This window comes from Apiospora aurea (assembly GCF_038362705.1).
Source record: "Apiospora aurea strain CBS 24483 chromosome Unknown utg000005l_segment0_segment0, whole genome shotgun sequence".
In the NCBI taxonomy this organism is placed as follows: Eukaryota; Fungi; Ascomycota; class Sordariomycetes; order Amphisphaeriales; family Apiosporaceae; genus Apiospora; species Apiospora aurea.
The window spans coordinates 4,030,816-4,049,013 of NW_027117392.1; the positions used below are offsets into that span (position 1 = coordinate 4,030,816).

The following is an 18,198-nucleotide window of genomic DNA, read 5'->3' on the forward strand; positions in this document are numbered from 1 at the left end:
ATATATCAGTTTTAGTGTACGAGAAGCGGAAAAGTATTGAATAATGTCTGCAATGTAGAAGAGAAGGGTGATGCATCGGGGGTGGCGGTTGTATCGGTTGGGCGCCTATTTGGCCTCGAATGCTATAAAATAAATACCGAACACAGCCTGCGTCAGAATCGAACCAGCTCGCTCAGGATGTCAACTCTACGGACGTAACTATCATGGGACAAGGCCCTGCTGCTGCTTTAGACGCCATGTAATAAGCAAAAAGGATCTTTGTTTTTGTATTTCTATATGCAAAATCCTTGAAATCTTGTGTCATCTCCCAATGGCTTGTGAAAAGCAAATGTGCAGTGCTCGCTCTGGTATGCAAAGTCGGCAGGTATCTCTAATTCATGTGTATCCCTCCCTACCTCCCTGCCTTCCGTCCCATCCCTTCCCCGCCTCCCTTGTTGCGTGTGTCGATCTCCCTTTCTATGCGTGCCATCGAATGAATGTCTATGTCCCCAATTCGATATGGTTCCATCCACAAATGAAAGTTGACACAAGTATCCTCTCTAGTCCGGCCGCATCATCTGAGAAGCGAGCGTGGCCCCGGCGAGCAAGAACATCAGGCTTGAACTCCTAGGCCGCCCGGCGCCCGGCCGCTGCTCGTCTCCTTCTTCGACCGTGTCTTTGTCCTTGGCTCCACGCTCGTCCTCGGCCCCATCTTGTAAAGTCTTCTTCTTCTTCTTGTCTTGCCTGACGACCTCGCGCACATGATAGTCCTGCAGCACGTTGGAGCTGAGCGACCGCTTCATGAGCGCTTCAGGATCAGCCTGGGGCTTCTCCGCGTCGTGGTGGTCGGGGTGGTGGTGGCGGGAAGACGGCCCCTCTCGGAGATACCGCGTCTCGAGTTCCCGGCCGGAGCTCGCCGGTCGCTGCGACACGTCGACGTTGAGAAGTGAGGGGCGCTTCAGGATCTGGAGCTCGCGGCCCGTGGAGCCTCTGCGGGGGTGCGTGGCGAAGAAGTCGACGGTGCGCAGCGCGAGGGGGTCGACCCCATGCGACGCGGCGGGGTGTTGTTCATGGCGAGGGCCCGGCGCAGCCCGACCCCGAGGAGGTTCTGGGAGTCGGCGAGGCCGAGCAAGCCTGCGCTGCCGAAGGAGCCGCGCGCGCGGGATGCCGATGACGACGATGATGATGCATTTTTGGGCCGAGAAAACGCCCCGGCCGACAGGACCGGCGAGGATGGGGCGGAGAGCCCCATGCAGCTACTTTGGTTGTCATCGGCTATGGCGTGCTCATTATCATCATCGAATACGTCATGTAGCTCGCCATTGATGCTGGTGAAGCGCATCTCAGGGGGTGGCAGGGTGGTGTAATCACCACCGGCGACGGTAGACGTGGACCAAGGAGATGAGAAAGCCGACGCCGACGCCGCCGAAGCCGCCGAGAAATCAATTTCCTCCCGTGTCTGGGCGAAATCGTCGCCCTCGAAGGTGAAGCCGGCGTCGCTCGGAGTCTTGGGTGGGTTCAGGCCATATTTACTGGTGCCTGCTTGACTGTGGAATGAATCGACGATTATATCTGGGGTGGTTTCCTTCGAGCTTGCCGCCTCGAGTCCGCTTTCCGGGGAGGGTACCAGCGTGGCATTGCTCCTTCGGATTCCAACTGAGCCGCTGGGTGTTCCATTGGCATCTTGCGATGCTTCGTTTGGTAGCTCGTGACCATCGACGTCGTTGATTTGTGCACCCTCACTTGAGGTAGAATAATGCCCCTCTTCTGACGGTTGCGGTATGTTACGACGAGCGTGGATAGTACCCCCCCAGAACCTGGCTCGCTTGAACCGCTTGCTTCAGGCATGAACAGGTCACGCTGTAGTGGGGTTGGTCTCTGCTTGGGCCTGACATATTTTACAGTGGACATATCTTCTGGTGTGCCCCCATTGTACTTGTGCTGCATCTCAGCCTCGATTGATTCACTGGGGAATTCTGCTTCCTCGGCATACCCCGCGGAATTGCGTCTTGCCATCATGAACTGCAATTCTGCGCTAGACATGGAACCTGATATTTGGGGCGTGGCTACTATCATACTGCTTCTGGGCGACTGGCCATGGCCGGAGATCAGACTAGGCGTCGAAGGTACCGTCGAAGGTTGATAACCAATGCTCCCTTGTCGCGTGGCGAATGTACAGTGTTGGGGTGACACAGGGCTCCGAGCAGGCTCAGACTCTGCTTCATGCACACCCGCGTCCTCCGGCTCGGTAACTGGCGCCGCATTTTCTCGCACCCAGTGTTCACCGGCGGCCGTACCATCATGCATTTTCGGCTTCTGACTCGTGGGATTTGAATCAGCTTTGCTCGCATGCTGGCTATTCGAATTTTGCAATACATCTTCAATGGGCAACGCTGTTGGAGAGGTCGTACCTGGCATGTCCGGTTCTTTTTCTTTTGTCTGTGAATCGGGCTGTGGATCGGGCTGTGGATCGGGCTGCTTAAGCAGTTCTGTGACCCCGTATGTGCTGGCAGAGGGCACGAGTGGGAAGGCACGATGGCCGGTCTTGGGATCTCTATAGACTTGGGAAGACCGCGAGTTCATGCTGGTAGCACTGTGGACAGCCGAGGAAGGCCGATCTTCCTCTGACAGCTGGTGAGAGCCCACGCTCGATTCCACATCGGCGACAGATACTGACTTCGCGGTGGGCGCCAATCTGGGGCCCATTGATGGGATGTAAGGCAAAGAAGGTTCCTCATTATCAGCGTCAGGCTGCGCTGCGGACACGGGTGCTTCGGCAGTTGGCTGCGCTGGGTCGACAGATGCAGAGGGCGGGTCTTCTTCCTCCATGTCACCCAGAGAGCAAGTATCCTTGCAGATCATCTCGATATCCTGCTCGACTCGCCGCCTCAACTTGTTGACAACCTTCGACCTGGTCACAGTCGATGTATCCCAGCGTCTAGTTGGAGATTTCGGCTCTCGGGCAACCAAAGTCTTGTCAAGGATCAAATGCCCACGTTTCCAGGCGATATAACGAACTGTGGCCGCATTGCCTCGAAGCACATCACTGATTCCAGTCTGGACTCTGTCTAGGATGGCCTCGATGCTGCGCCTTGAATAGGAGGTCGAGGGGGGTATAGTGAAGACCAATGGCTCATCAAGGGCCCAACCAGAGCCGCGCAGCTCCACGATCTTGAGATCAAGGTCGTTGGTTTCTATAATGGCCACATCAGCCGAGTTCCGTGCCTCAGCAATGGCATTTTGCAGATTATCGACAAACTCCCCGCAGTCCTGCGCGTTGTACTCCTCAAACAGGACAAGTTTGCTTTGAATGGAGCGGGCCAAGTGGTCAAAGTCCGGACCAAAATTGTTTGTAATCCTGAGAGCTATCTCAGAGGCTTCCTCGAGGTAATGCTGACAAGTTCCAGCGTCGAACCGGCATTGGGCGTGTTGCTCCTGAACATGTCTCCTTCTGGATCGAACAGCCCCTTCTAATGCGTATGACGCATCTGAAAACAGATTTTCGGCGACTGCCAGCGTTAGCGGCGTCGTCTGGTTACTGGAAACCTCGATGTCTTTCTGCCAGGGAACTTCTCCTTGCCGATTGAGGAAAGAAAAGGAAAGGTCGAGCTTGTAGCCTGGCGTTGCCTCGAAAGTCTGGGTTTTCTCAATGAATTCGGACCGGGGTACGCAGTTGAGCGACTGGATGCTGCCGATTTGATATGGAGATTTCTGCGTCTCCGGGAGCGGGTGCAGGTCATCGTGCAAGGGGCCAATCCTCCAGATGAAATCAGGATCATGCCTTTTCAGGAACAACCCGATCATCCGGTTACTCGAGAGGATGACCTCTTTGGCAGCCTCGGCGGTGACTGGGTCCTTCTGGTACGAGGTGTATGTCCTGGTAGCCCAAAGTTCGCCGCCCTGGCTGATTTGGGTAGTGAGCTCAAATCTCTTCGGCTTTGTCCGGCTTTTCCCCTTGGTAGCCGCTGAAGCGTTCGGGTCTTTGCGAGTAATCAGCTCATAGCAGCTATGGTCGATGCGTCGTATAAGCCCCTGGCAGAGGTTCTCGGTCACGCGGAGGGTGGGAGAGCTGTCATAATTCCGACTGTAGGTGAACTCGAGCGGGTTCTCAAAGCGCAGTGACACGCGAACAGAGAGGCCAGGCTTCTCATCGCTGTTTTGCGGCGCAAGAGGCCCTGATATGGCCCACGAGCTCTCCTGCCCTTCCTCCTCGGCTTCCCAACGATGAGGTTCTCGCAGTGACGCCTCTGTTGAGGGGCGCGTTGAAACCAGACCCTGCTCCTGCGCCAGTTCCGGCGACGCTGCAATGATCAAGTCTGGTTGACTTTGCGTTGTCTGGAAATCATCCGTCGCATCACGAGCCTCTCTGCTCTGGATAGTCGAGGCATTGTCACTGGTCTCCCCACTCTTGCGGCTATCTGTTCGCCTCAAGGTTTTAACAAAAGTCCTCAAGCGGGTTTGGAAGACCTTTGGGCGGCCTTTGGGCGCGGACCAGGCCATGATTATTGGTTGAACACCTAGGCTTTGGCAAGATAGAGCAAGAACAAGTGGGAAGTCAGAGGGAAAGGGTCGAAGGTGGAACAGTAAAAGTAGTTGCGCGCAGCTAGCTGTGTCGCGTGGTGGCTGGTGTGCTGGCTGGCTGTTGTCTCTCTCTCCCTCTCTCTCTCTCTCTCTTCGTTGGCGGAAAAAGAGCTGTCGCTTCTCTTTCTCTTATGCCGCGCTTAATTGGCAGCAGCCCAGAATTGCCAAGGACCGTTTGCCAGGAGGACCCAACCAGTATACTCGAGCAGAAAGAGCAAAGAAGAAGAAAAAAAGACCCCCGTCTCAGCCAAGGAATGCACGTTGACCCGATACTACCAACATCTGCTGCGCGTCAAAAACTTTGGGCGGCGACGAAAGGGTGTCTGGGTGTAGGTGTTGGTATGTGCTGCTGTAAAGAGACAGGCAACTTGGTAGGAAGTGCTACTATATTACTGGAGCACGATTACGGTGCATCAAGGCGTGCTAGTAACACAAGTGTTAAGAACCGGGATGCCCAGTATTATTAGTACTGGTGGAGGGTACCCGGCTCTTCGGGTAGGCCAGGAACCTCTGTCCAGGTGGCAGCTGGAATAAGGCATTATCCTGCATCCGGGCTATCATGAGGAAAATCTCTGATGAGCAGACTGCAGGCCGAAAGAAAATAAACAGGAAGTGGGTGGACGGATGGATGAAATTGCTGCATCGAGGCCCCCCCCCGCGTTATCACTCGCATGAACAATCGGAATAGCAGCATGGGAACGCGTGAGATCGTGTGGTCACGGCAACTCCTGCCAGATTCCGTCGGCCTCCACCATTCTGAGCCGGAGATGCCCACCCAAAACCGGATTCTCACCACCAAAACGTCAGCGACGTAGCTACGTAACGTGTACCGGGTGGGTGGCAGGTGGTGACCCCCTTCAACCTTTGACACAAGACAGCGTGTAGGTCAACTACGTGGAACTCCAACATACTGCCACATACCAAAGAAAACAGGCAAAGAAGAGGTCCATACCCAACATCTTACATCAACCAATTTCAATCGCATTAGGTACCGACACGTAGGCGCCTTACCTCACCTACAGCTGTACCCGAGCCGGACTCGTCCGCCATGATGCTGCTGACGGGTATGATGCGACGCCTTCAGGCCGACCGATTTACGGTAGGCGGTTACGGGCAGCCAGGACTGGCTTCGGTGTTCAGTGGTGTGGTTGTTCGAGATAACCCCGCGAACGATAGGTTCTTCCAATCGAGATTTCTTCCTACCGTACATACAGTAGCGTGCTTAGCACCGGTGGGCCACCCGACCGGCAAGCCGACATGCTCCCTGCTTGGCTCCTTGGGGAAGAACTAATAAAAGCCCCCGGGGCTGCCTATGACAGTAGCCATGGCGCCTTGATTAGAGGGGTAGAGGAGAGGGAAAATCAACGATGGTACTGCACTAGCAAGCTGATCTGCACGAAGGAGGAGCCTGTATGCCGGCAAGTGGTTGGTACTTCGAGGTTTTTTTTTTCTCTTTTTCTTTCCGCTTCTTCTCATTTTTTCTGCTTCTTCTTTTCACTTCCATACCGAGCCCGGGATTCCTCGTTGTCAGGAGTCATGGCCGAGACAGCGAACAGGGCGGTTGTGTCTCTGCCAAACGGTACAACCAACCAACTTCCAAAACCATCAAACCTACAGCTTCTAGAGCACGTCGCATGGGGCCATGACAGCTGCACGACAACGGGTCATGGTGGGGTCATTTCAAAGCAGCGCACCGGTCGGATCCTGCCATTGCGCTCTCCGCAGAATGGCAAAGTCCCGAGTTTGCTGACAGCAAGAAAGAACATATGATTTCGACTCGCCGTGGGTTGAGTGGAGGGTGGTGTCAGGTGTGTAAGCCTTACTTGAGGAAAGCTGACCAGCAGCGCTCAGCCCCGCGTGAGGGCGAGAGCGAACCGGCGACCGAACGTTCCATGGGGATAATGAGTAAACTCGTGGGGGATGCGTGTTCGCCAGACGGAGATCGCAGGGCCACACGCCAAATGATAACAAACGCGCAGTTGGCACGACTGCTACAGGGGTTTTCGGATGGTCGGAGGCCATTGTGACAATCCGAAGGAATCCTTGCGGGATATCTCGGCCCAGTTCTCCCGCTGCCGTTGCCCAGAAAGCGCCAACAGGGAGTCGCAAACGGCAGATCGTTTACCATCTTGAGGGTGCCGCATCCCTGTTTCAAAGGAGACCTTCTGTTTGGCCATGGCCAACTGCAGCTGGCCGCAGGCTTCTTTGCCGATTTGCGCCACTCTTCCCGTGAGAAAGCCATAGAAGCGGGAGAAGTGATACACTACTCCTCTGGCAGCCAATACCTGGCCACTTCATTTAAACCTGCAAGGTAACAGACTGCACACAGAGTGCTAATCTCTTAAAGCCCAGAGTCTATCTATCAGACGGGAAGGGGCATGTAGCAAAGCTAGATCCGTTTACGATAGATGGACATTTTAATTTGATCGCCTCCCTCGGGAGGATATAGTATACCAAACGAAATGAGATATGCTCTCGTGTTGTTGTTTTTTCTCCGTTTGGATCACCCTCTCATTCTCCATCATGATCAGATTACTCGGTCAGACTTTCCGGCCCTTAAGAAGGGGTGCCGTCTTCGACCTCACACGGGATATCAGACCTCAGGGGCACGCCATTGTCTCTCAATATATTCCAGAATAGATACCTTATAATTTCACCTTCAACCCTCTCTAGGAACATACATACCAACGAAGATGGCCAAGAAGAACAAGAAGCCAAGCCAGCCCGTCTACAACGGCGGAGTGAACATTAGCCTCGGAGCTGGAGAAGCAAAGCGGTCCAAATCACCCCAGATCGTCAAGCGATGGGACGACTATTTCCAAGACGACGTTCTGGAGAACTGGCAGAGACTCATGAAAGATCTTGGGTTCCAAGAGGAGTTCCGCAGCAAGACCCAGTGCAGAAATGTGAGTGATGTTTTTGCTCAGGGGCGTAGCCTTTGTCACGGCTGGTAACTGACATTCTCCCCCGGTCTTTTGCGTCCCCTGTGTGTAGGCTCTGAAGAAAGTCTGGATCAACATCTACGACTTCCTCGACGCCGTAAAAGCCGGCAAACCTGTATATCAATTCAAAACGGAAGTTGAGCTAAGTCACTATACGAAGAAGACTGGCAGAGTGTATCCGAAGAGACACATCCAGAAAGGCAGTCCCCTGGCAAGACTGATGGCACACATTTTTCGTCATTAGATGGCCTGATTGCTGATGACCAGAGGGAACCTTTGAATCTTGCAAGGCGATTGAAAGACGAACATGGAAGAAAACGGGGCATGTTTGAAAATGGGTTTCTCGAGATAGATAGTAACAGGGTATTCGTTGGTCTAGCGTCTAATTTCCCACAACCTGATCTTCCCATTGTCGTTGCCGACCGCAAGCATGTCGCTATCCTTCGAGAAGGCCACGCACTTTATACGACCCAGCGGTGTATTCGCTGTTGGCCAGTTGCGGAAGACTGTACAGCTCGGCATATGAGCCAGTCTGAAGTTGTCCGTCTTGTGTTTCGAGCCAAACGCCAATATCTGTCCATCCGGGCTGAAGGTAAGAATGGTGACCGGCGTGGTGAGCTGCATGAAGCTCTTTGCAGGCTCTGGCCGCTCTTTCAGAGTCAGCTCATCGTTGTCAGAAGGCAAGATCAGCTCTTGCCGGTCATAGACGTTCATCACACCGGTGTTGGATCCGATGGCCACCCATCTGTCTCCACCAAGGAGTTCGGGGCCCTTGTGACCACCAAGCGCAATGGCTGTGCCGCCAACAGAGCCCTCGTCGTTCCAGATTCCTACAAATCTCCGGGAGGCCATGCTCCATTCTCCGATCTGGCCACTCTTGCCGAGAATGGTCATGCCATTGCCGTTTTTCCACCACTGGAAGTCAATGATGCCGCCCCTGCTGTCTAATCGAGCCGCAGCAATCCATTGCATCGTGTTCACGTTGAGCGTGTTGATAACACCACCACCCTTTCTTGTAGAAGCAATCAAACCGAGATATCTTCCACAAGGGCTCAACTTAAACCGCTCCCACGTTCTCTGTTCCAAATGGTGCCCCTGGATCTTGGATGTCCGTTGAATCGCTCCTGTGGGCATGTCCCACGAATGAATGAAGCGTCTCCTACCGGCAAAGAAGATCTTGTCACCAGCGGGAAGCATAAATTCAGCGTGGCGTATAGGCACTTGCTTCACTTGAACCGAAGTGAGCAAAGGATTAGGTGTGGGGTGCGCCGTCGGCGCTACATGGTGAAGATATAGCATGGAGGATGTGCTGGCCGAGAGGAGCACAGGATATTCTGGATGGAAACAGAGGGCAGTAACTTCGGCCTGGATACAGAGTTAGCAAGTTCTTTAGGCACTTCAATCGAACCGTAACTAGGGTCACAGTTAGGCTGGTCTTGATATGATGGTCCCTTACCTTGTGGCTATCGGCCATGTCTCGAGACCTCTGGATATCAATAACCTCTGGCCGAAGTATCTTTGATTTAGTAGACGCCCCCTTGAGCGAGCTAGCATCACGAAGAAACCTATCCAAAGGTAACGCGGACAAGTCGCCGTCTTCTTCGTCACTCTCGCCCAATTCAGACGCATCCGAGTCGTCCGACGCAGCAGACGATCTGCGACGGCGCTTCGACGGCCGTTCTTCTGACGCCTTAGCCCAGTTTGGCAGAGGGTTGAGCCGCAAGAACTGCTGCCGTAGCCTTTGGGTGTATTCAGTGCCCGTAATGACGTCGTCGTCCTCACTGAGTCGCAGCTTTCGCAATTGGGTGGCGGTAGTCAGCGACACGGTCAACCGCTCGTCATCGCTATCGTGCCAGGCTGGGGGTCTTTGTCGTCGGCGGGCGCAGAAGCGACCTCTTTCGGGGGCGCAGGCACAAGGTCCTTGGGCCCAGCTGGAGGGGCGTCGAAGAAGAACAGCTGCGCATCGTCGAGCTCTTCACTGCCGGTGCCGTCGTGCTCCACATCGCCCGAGTCCAACTCGGCATCGTCGAAGTCAAAGTCCTTCCGGAGCTGTTCCCTGAAGTTCTCGGTGTCGCCTAGGACAAAGCGCTCGAGGTCCTCTTCGTCCGAATCCTTGTCTTTGGGTACGAACTGGCGGTCTTCCGGAGCAGAGTCTTCGCCACTGTCGGAAGAGGAAGTGTCATCGTCTGAAGCGACGGACATGGCATCGACGTCTTCCTCGGGGAGGCTTTTCTTTTGTGGCGGCGGCATTTTGTCTTGGGTCGTGAGCGTTTGAGAGCTCTGCGGTTTGCAGGTGTAAAAATTCAGACCGTACGCAAATGCGCACCTCAACTTTTTAGTGGGACCAAGCTAGTCGATAAGGTACGATGCCAGGGCCCAGGCACCTCGGAAAGTCTCCACTCTATCCGAGGAGATGATAGTCAGCTATAGAATTGGTTCTAGAATTGCCATGCACTGGCGCTATAATACTCCTTCATTTTGAGTATAAAGTACGCATTTCCTGATGTGATATGGGACTACGCAGGTAGAGACGATATCCAAGAAGGGGAGCTTTGGGCCTGAATCAGAAGCAGTAAGACCGTTAGATAGGCCCCAAGTGTGCAAAACGCAAAGCACCGGTGGTATCGACACAGCAAGAGAGTCTGTATGTAAACAGTTAATCAAGCAGTGCAGTAGTATGTCTGGTCCAGCGACGATATGGGTCATCACAGCTTTTCCATTCTCTCTATGAGACAAGAGGTTTTGTGGGAGTAGAGAGCCCAACTATGAGTTGCTCGATAATCCTTCCGCAAACATCCTAAACTCCATGAATATGTACGTATGGCCGGTCGTCGGCGCTTCGTGCGCTCCATGTTCTTGATATCATTTCCATCTCTCCTAACACCCGTCTCAGATAAAGAGTGACAGCTAAAACTCCACCGCCGTGGCCGCAGGGCCCATGCTGATTCCAAGTCAAGGGCGAATACCCAGCCCATAGAATGCATACAGTCCTTCACTACAGCTCAATGATCAGAGCATCTCCGCCCAAGACTCTGTGAGCTCCATCGCCCCAGAGCCCGAGCACCGCCATCGTGAAACCGACGCCGGCAAGGGCGGTCTGCATGGTCTGGTTCTTGACGAACAGCTCGACCTCGCTGCGCACCTCCTCGCCGTTGGTATCCTCGTCCAGCTCCTCGCCGCTTGTGCTCATGGCGCCCTCATCGCTGTGGGAGTCGCCCAGTACCTCGTAGCTAGCTTCCATGCGGCGCGCGGCCTGCTTCTCCTTGCGGGCGGTGGCGGCGGCGGCTCTGCGTCTCCGCGCGGCGCGGGAGGAGGCATCGGAAGCGTCGGCTCCAAAGATGGACGGGGTGACGAAGTCGGTGAGCTTGGTGCCCAGCACGAAGAGCGAGGTGTAGAGCAGGTACGGGTGGCGGTACCCGCGCGGCGACAGCGTGAAGGCGAGGAGGAAGGCCGAGCCAGCCACGCCGGTCAGGGCATTGAGATGGAAGGTCGCGGATGTGCTGACGCCGCCGAAGGCCTTGGCGGCCGATGAGGCGGATGGGAGGTCGAGCAGGGAGGGGATGGTTAGGGTGGACAGCGTGTAGGATACGCCCTATCAAGTCATCATGTTAGAATCCATCATCTGTGATATAAGTCCCTTCTCGAACGCGCCATCCCACCAGCAATGAAACTGCTTAGGTCCGTTCTCTGTTGCGCGCCCGAACAGAGAGTCATGGCGGCGGGAGGGGAGGGGCCAGCCCGAAGGTGGGGGTGATGGTTCACTGCCACGATCAAATGCTAGAGCGACTCACCGTGAGCAGGCCGAGGGAGACGGTTCCCACGAACTTGAGGACCGACACCTTAGTCGTAGCCATAGTCGACAATATCTATGCTGATGAACCGAAGTGCGGAGGTTGTTTGGGGGTTGCGATGCGGCTAGATGGAAGTCGCATGATAATAAGGCAGGTAGAATAGAGTCAAGGACGGGCGGGTGGTGACGAGAGCTTTGGGCTCGGGAACGCGGGCCACCGTTTCTGCTTCCAGTGGTTGCGTCACTCCAACAGCTGGCTCGCTACTGTGAACGTCTGCACCACTCAACTTTACCTACTGCCTAGTCGCCCAATAGGCGCTGTAGACATAGGGACCCCTCTTGGCATTTGGTATGCCTGTGATAGATAGCCCCAAATATACCCAGTACAGCTCCAGCTGGCTGCGTACCATGTTTTGTTTGTCAAAACCAGTGTATATATTGAATCGATTTGACATCATTGGGATTTTCATGATTACCTGTTTGTACCAGAATGGTCCACTGCTCGCCCAAGAATCCGGGGCGAGCCAATCAATTGGCATGCATTCGGCAAGCAACGAACTCCTACGCTGTCTGTGCTATATCAGCTAGCCTGTCAGCTACCTATGCTGGAACGCTCTCGGACATCCTGTACTGTAGTGCTTGTTGTCGCGGGAGGTAAGAGGTATGATTGCATACCCAAAGAGGCATACCAGCTCCGGATGCTCCTGGGATGTACTGACCCCTTCGTTGCATCCAATCACAGGATGCAGGAGGTGTTATTCTCGCCCTGATGAGTATCCCTTGATATGTCCGACACCGACATTCATCACCAGCGAGCAGCTCTCCACATGAGCAAAGGCCCGGGTGTCGATATCTGAGTGTAGCGAATAGGTAATCAACCTACTGTACGGGCCTGCAGCCGAGGTTGTAGCAGCCCACAATTCTTCTCCAACCATGATCTGAGTTTGGTCACCAGTTCGCCTCGGAGATTCAGACCCTGGCCACCTGGAGAAGGGACATCAATGCCGAAGATGAGATGAGATTCCAGCCCTTTTTGTATCGCTAACCTGCTCTGCTGTTGCTGGTCTTCCTTTTTTTTGCACCGTCTTGGTTCCCGAACAACAACAACACCAACAACAAGGACTCATCTCGTTCCATCGTGACAGCACCTCAACGCCCAGAAGCAGGAATCAGTGTCGTCTGTCTGGGTCGTAGCAGTTCGCTTGGTTCCGAAACCCAAATAACTGCTAACGCACGGGTTCCCACCCACCACATTCCACTTTGACGACCGCCTCTCCGTCCGTTGTCTACACCGTCAGCACGCAACTCAACATGCCGGTCCCAAGGTCAGAGTATCTCAGCACCGTGTGGAGGGATGGCATCTTCGGCAAGTTTGGCAATCCCCCACCCAATAGGCTCGATAAGTTGCTAATGCATATTCACAGATGGTCGAGTCGTCTTCGTTACCGGAGGCGCCGGTTCGATCTGCAGTGCACAAACTAGGGCTTTGGTGCACCTGGGTGCAAATGCCTGCATCATCGGGCGCAACGTCGAGAAGACTGAGGCTGCCGCTCGGGACATTGCCACTGTTAGGAAGGGCGCAAAAGTCCTGGGCATTGGCGGTTGCGATGTTCGAGATGTGAGCCCATAATCAGAGCACCCCTTGCAGGGGGGTTCCAATGTTAATCAAATGTAGCCGGAGAACCTGAAGCAGGCCGCAGAGCGATGTGTTAAAGAGCTCGGCGCCATCGACTTTGTCATGTAAGTATAATGCACTCAAGCCCTACTTCCACCGCAAGATCACTAACACAGTCTTCGTGCCTTGCAGCGCCGGCGCAGCTGGCAACTTCGTCGCACCTATCTCGGCCTTGACACCTAATGGGTTCAAGACGGTGATTGATATTGATGTGATCGGCACCTACAACACAGTCAAGGCGACGATGCCATATCTCATCGCGTCTGCCACGCGGAATCGGAACCTCGAGGTCGCCGACATGTTGACGGGTGGGCGCATTATCTACATCTCGGCTAACTTCCACTACACGGGCATGCCGTTGCAAGCGCACGTATCCGCTGCCAAGGCGGCCATTGACGCCCTGATGGCCTCGGTCAGTCTCGAGTACGGGCCGTACGGTGTGACGTCCAACGTCATCGCTCCCGGCGCCATTGAAGGCACCGAGGGTATGGCACGGCTGGCGAGCAGCAAGACCAGCCAGGCGGACAAGGCAAGCACTGTGCCCCTCGGGCGCTGGGGCACCTGCCGAGACATCTGCGACGCGACGGTTTACATCTTCTCCGATGCCGGCTCGCACGTCAACGGCGAGATCCTGGTCGTCGACGGAGGCTCGTGGCGCCTGAAGGGCGGTTACGCTGTCGGCCTGGAGGCCAACATGAAATACCCCGACTTCCTGCTCAAGGGGGAATTCTCGCCTAACTTGAAAAGTGGGAGGAAGGAGAGACAATCTAAGCTATAGGTGCATGGGGTTATGCAATCTAATGATTTTGAATACCAAGAGCTCCTCGCTCTGGGTATAGCCATGGTTTTCTCTTCATTTGATCCGTATTTCAAGCCCAACAGTATCTAATCAGATATATATCGAGGGCGCCGCCATATCCGGGCTCATGGGCAACTGGACCAACTACTGCATAAAGGACTTTTGTTACATTAACGTTGGAACTGCTCAAACTGGTAGCTGTCTAAGGGACCAAGTTGGGTTAGATTTGGATAAAGACGATGAATTATAAGATGTTTAATATGTGGTTTCATTGCGATTATACTTACACGGGTATGGCATAAGGCATACCGGAAATCTGTGTAGGGGTGTGCCCGAGAACAGTCGACCATCACTCACTATGTAACCTACTAGTCTTAAGTTCGTCCAATATGATCTGAATTCAGGCGAGTTGAGTCTACATCGTATAGGATTGCTTGCGTTTCCACAATCGTGACCTCACACCAGCCGTCTTCAAGAGCTAGCAACATGTCGCAGCCTATATTTAGTGACCGAACGAAACCAGTCTCAACTGAACCACCATGGGTATCTTCCATTTCCAGCCTGACTATTGCTCGTCGGGCACAAGCACGGTGCTTCCCTCGGCCTCGGGCGAGGACTTGTCGCGGCCCTCGTAGTGCTTCTCGGCGTCCTGGACGACCTGCCGCCCGCTAAAGTTGGACATGATGTTCTCGCCCTTGGACCGCAGCCGGTAGCTGTACCAGTGCGGCAGCGCGCGGAGCATCTGCAGGGCGGCGCCAAAGGTCGGGGTGATGATCTGGCCCGAGCGGCCGGTGAAGATCTGGGAGACGATGGCGTCGGCGACGCTCTCGGGCTCGAGCGCGGGCACCAGGAAGGGCGCCTCGTTGTTGTAGCCCGTGAAGAGGGCCGTCTTGGTGTAGCCCTGGTTGACGAGCACGGTGCGCACGCGGGGCGCGCCGTACCGCGTCTTGAGCTCGGCCGCGAGGCCCTCGTGGAAGGAGGCGGCCGCCGCCTTGGAGGCGCCGTAGTCGACCATGTTGGGCACCGTCAGCCACGCGGCGTAGCTCGCCACCGTCACCACCATGCCGTGGTCGCGCCGCACCATGGCCGGCAGGAACTCGTGCACCGTGAAGAAGTGGGCGAAGACGTTGACGTCAAAGGTCAGCTTCAGGTCCCGCTCCGTCGTGCCGAGGATCGTCTTGCCCCGCGCGATGCCCGCGTTGTTCACCAGGATGGTCGGGTCGCCCACGTCGGCCCGGACCTTGGCGGCCACGTCCTTGATGTCGGCCACCGAGGTCAGGTCGCACTTGTAGTAGTGGACCTCGGGTCCTGCCACCAGTTGGTCAGCTTTTTGGTCAGTCGACCTCCTTTCGCTCTAGGTCACTCACCGGTTTCGAACGACATTGGCTGTATGTCTAACACCACGACCTTGACGCCTCGCTCGGCCAGGAGCCTCACCACATGACCACCGATCCCGCCGGCGCCTCCCGTCACCACGGCGATCTCGTTGGGCCAGTCGTACGTGTCGCTCGCGAAGTTGTTGACCACCCCTCTCGGAGAACTTGGCGCTCAGCCATTTGGCCAGGCCGACGTAGAGCAGCGTCTTGAGCCGCGAGAAGGCCAGCGGGTGCAGTATGGACAGGTCCTCACCCCGCTTGGTGAACCGGGCGGCCAGGATGAGCGGCAGCAGGCAGGCCGGGTTCAGCACAGTCTTGCCTAGGAGGCTGAAGATGGGGTCCGCCGTGAGGCCCTCGCGGGGCAGCCAGCCATTGTGAACAGGCATGTCTCTTTTCTTGTTTATTGTCGTGGGAGAGACGCAGTGGTGGCAATATATTGTATATACAAGAAAAAGACGTAATCAATGCGGTGTGTCCAGCATGGGCAGCGAAGGAGGAGCACCGCCAGGTAATTAAGTGATTTCCATCGCCCGCCTGCAGTTCAGCTTGGCCCTTGACGTACGTACCGAGGCATACCCCAGATCACTAGACTCGCACAGCAGTCGGTGTGCGGGGGTATATTGGGGAAAGGCGACAATGCTCGACGATCGCATTGCCATTTTGGGACTCTAGGCAAGGAGACCCCGCATGGGTTCTCGGGTGTAACAAGTCTGGCTAGGTTGGCATTGCATGTGTCTGCTTCACCATGCTTTGTCGGTTGGATGACGAGTTGACAGGAGTAGATATCCATCTACCTTGGGCAATTACCAGGAGGCCTTTGGACTTGGCGTGCGGCGACATCACATCACCGCGTTTGAAGTTCTGTCCGAACTCCCGGCAATTGACCTGGACTTGGCATACGTACAAGCCAGAACAAAAAAGATGGCAAGTTGAATCTCTATGTGCATATAAAAGAGCTTTCGTAGGTTGATGTAATACCGGAACCAATAGCCAATCACATACCTACTTCTACTGAGACCACTTGTCTTGTAAACACCCCCACCACCAGGTTAGTGTGGACGTATATCTGCCGGCCCCATGGAGGGAGGCTTGATTTCTTAGGTAAAGGCGGACCCAGTATGCCTTATTATAGTAAGTATAAATACTCTGTGTATATCTAAACACCTTACCATCTGTGTAAGAGACCTGCAGCCGGCCATGGGTATCATCAGGTAAACACCACGAAGAATAAACAAGTAGCAGCAAGCCAGCTCGCCGTCCTGCTCCAACTTGGCGAGCCTAGACCGCCGCCGAGGCCATTCTGCCCAGTTACCCCCGTCTGTTCAATCTGCGTCGCATCACCCGGCGCAAACAAGACGCCGACTTTGTTGGCCGATACGGCATCGATCTCTTCAGGCGTGAGCAGCGGGTTGTTGACCGAGTCACACGGTGGGTTAAGGCCGGTGAAGTCGATCTTGTTCGTGACCGAAATCGGCACATCGAATATGGTGTAGTGCTCTTGCCCATTCAACCGGAAGTTTTGTCGAATGGATATCTGTTTTTCGGCACGCGTTATAGTCAGTGGGTTGGAAACGGTTGTTGTTGTTGCCAGCCACTGGCCTAGAAGACTTACGTTGTAGGCCCCGCGATCGCTATCCGCCGACCCAGGCTGGCCGTCGCCGACTAGACACTCCGGCCAATGCCACTTGACGTGCTTCACGGTGCTGCCGGGCTCCGACATCATGATGTCTCCGAGCGTCGAGCCCCCGCCCGTCGCTGTGCCGTTCGTGATGGTGAAGTTCCGCCCGGTGTCATAGCTGTACATGAATATGCTAATATTATGGATCTGGCTGGGGCTGTCGGCGCCGTAGGGCGGCAGCATGAGCTTGCCATTGGCGGAGACGTCGAGTGCTACCTCGATGGTATCTGCATAGTCGCGTGTTATTATTGGCATGTCGCGATCATCCGGGGCTCCAACCCTGGGTACTACCCGGACGGTCTGGGACGAACTTACCACCGCCGAGCGGCGTCCCTGGCTGTGGCGCATCTAGGATGGCGAAGCCAGGAGTGAAGATTTGGCCATTGGAAACAGTAAAACTGAGGGCCAGGGATTGCGGTGCCAAGAGCAGAAGCGACAGGAGCAGCGAATGGGTCTTCATTGAGTCGGATTTGTATGAAAATGGGCTACCAGCAGCGTATTACAATATATATATATATATATATATATATATATACAAGTAAGTATAGACAATTTAGAACAACTCTAAAAGGTTTATCGCGAAGGTCGAAGAAACGAAAACGAACCCGGTCAGGCGGAAAGTATCCAACCCGCCTCACGGGGGGTCATTTGCTTCAAGCATATAGCGAGCCATGGGAAAAGCGGCACACGGTCATCAAACTCGTTTATCCAGTTTTCCGAGCCCTGCTGGTTTTCATGCGCCAAATCTTCGGGTACGTAGGGGCCGGTCATTCGCCTGGAGTTCAAGGGGTGCTATCGGTATCAGATTTGTCCATCTCAAAAGCCACAGCTTCTCATGAAAGGGCAGCGGAAGAACAGCCATCAGTAGGCGGGATAATTCAGATCGAAAGGCATGCAGTTTTCCCGGATGCTTAATTCTCTGGGGCATACCACCTTCCGATCTTTAACTTGACAGTGGTTCTTCTGCAGCTTAAAGTGAGTGTCCTCGTCTGATCGAGTAGAATGACCATGGGATTCCGATGGAGTTTCAGGTCTGAACGGGGCTCAATACGTTAAGCCCATTCCCAATACCTAAGGTAGCGTACCTCAATTCCGCAGCGGGGCGCACACCACGACGGAAGAAGCCGACATCGGGAAATCTCCACAATGGGCCGAGGAACGACGATGCTGACCGTGGCGATTCACGAGACATCAATCAATTGATACTGGCATTACCGGCATTGATAGCGATAAGCTCGACAAATGCCGACCTGCGCCCTGCAGTCCTTTATGGTGGTACCTTGGAAAACAAGCCGGCCAAACCAGCGACATAATCACCAGCGATTTCGTAGCAAGTGATGATCGGTCACTGAAACCACTTAACCTCATCCATCATCTA

At 54.7% G+C, this 18,198-nt stretch overlaps 7 protein-coding genes across 7 annotated transcripts; 2 read left to right on the top strand and 5 right to left on the bottom strand.

The window, feature by feature from the left end:
* Positions 1-539: 539 nt before the first annotated feature.
* On the bottom strand, positions 540-4,479 carry PG986_007801 (uncharacterized protein; the record flags this gene model as incomplete). The annotated part of the gene is made up of 3 exons (XM_066844023.1): positions 540-969; positions 1,023-1,817; positions 1,973-4,479. 3 exons carry the CDS (start codon positions 4,477-4,479, stop codon positions 540-542), a joined length of 3,732 nt encoding a protein of 1,243 aa, XP_066700135.1.
* Positions 4,480-7,253: 2,774 nt separating this feature from the next.
* Positions 7,254-7,746, top strand: PG986_007802 (uncharacterized protein; the record flags this gene model as incomplete). The annotated part of the gene is made up of 2 exons (XM_066844024.1): positions 7,254-7,466; positions 7,555-7,746. The coding sequence occupies 2 exons, from the start codon at positions 7,254-7,256 to the stop codon at positions 7,744-7,746; spliced, it is 405 nt and encodes a 134-aa protein (XP_066700136.1).
* Positions 7,747-7,877: 131 nt separating this feature from the next.
* Positions 7,878-9,752, bottom strand: PG986_007803 (u3 snoRNP-like protein; the record flags this gene model as incomplete). Its single annotated transcript, XM_066844025.1, has 3 exons — positions 7,878-8,867; positions 8,959-9,433; positions 9,457-9,752. The coding sequence occupies 3 exons, from the start codon at positions 9,750-9,752 to the stop codon at positions 7,878-7,880; spliced, it is 1,761 nt and encodes a 586-aa protein (XP_066700137.1).
* A 745-nt stretch (positions 9,753-10,497) lies between these two features.
* On the bottom strand, positions 10,498-11,356 carry PG986_007804 (uncharacterized protein; the record flags this gene model as incomplete). Its single annotated transcript, XM_066844026.1, has 2 exons — positions 10,498-11,094; positions 11,294-11,356. 2 exons carry the CDS (start codon positions 11,354-11,356, stop codon positions 10,498-10,500), a joined length of 660 nt encoding a protein of 219 aa, XP_066700138.1.
* A 1,247-nt stretch (positions 11,357-12,603) lies between these two features.
* Positions 12,604-13,745, top strand: PG986_007805 (uncharacterized protein; the record flags this gene model as incomplete). Its single annotated transcript, XM_066844027.1, has 4 exons — positions 12,604-12,658; positions 12,717-12,910; positions 12,968-13,032; positions 13,100-13,745. The coding sequence occupies 4 exons, from the start codon at positions 12,604-12,606 to the stop codon at positions 13,743-13,745; spliced, it is 960 nt and encodes a 319-aa protein (XP_066700139.1).
* A 586-nt stretch (positions 13,746-14,331) lies between these two features.
* On the bottom strand, positions 14,332-15,528 carry PG986_007806 (uncharacterized protein; the record flags this gene model as incomplete). The annotated part of the gene is given in 3 exon segments (XM_066844028.1): positions 14,332-15,074; positions 15,134-15,248; positions 15,268-15,528. 3 exon segments carry the CDS (start codon positions 15,526-15,528, stop codon positions 14,332-14,334), a joined length of 1,119 nt encoding a protein of 372 aa, XP_066700140.1.
* Positions 15,529-16,349: 821 nt separating this feature from the next.
* On the bottom strand, positions 16,350-17,280 carry PG986_007807 (uncharacterized protein; the record flags this gene model as incomplete). Its single annotated transcript, XM_066844029.1, has 2 exons — positions 16,350-17,047; positions 17,136-17,280. The coding sequence occupies 2 exons, from the start codon at positions 17,278-17,280 to the stop codon at positions 16,350-16,352; spliced, it is 843 nt and encodes a 280-aa protein (XP_066700141.1).
* Between the last annotated feature and the right edge of the window lie 918 nt (positions 17,281-18,198).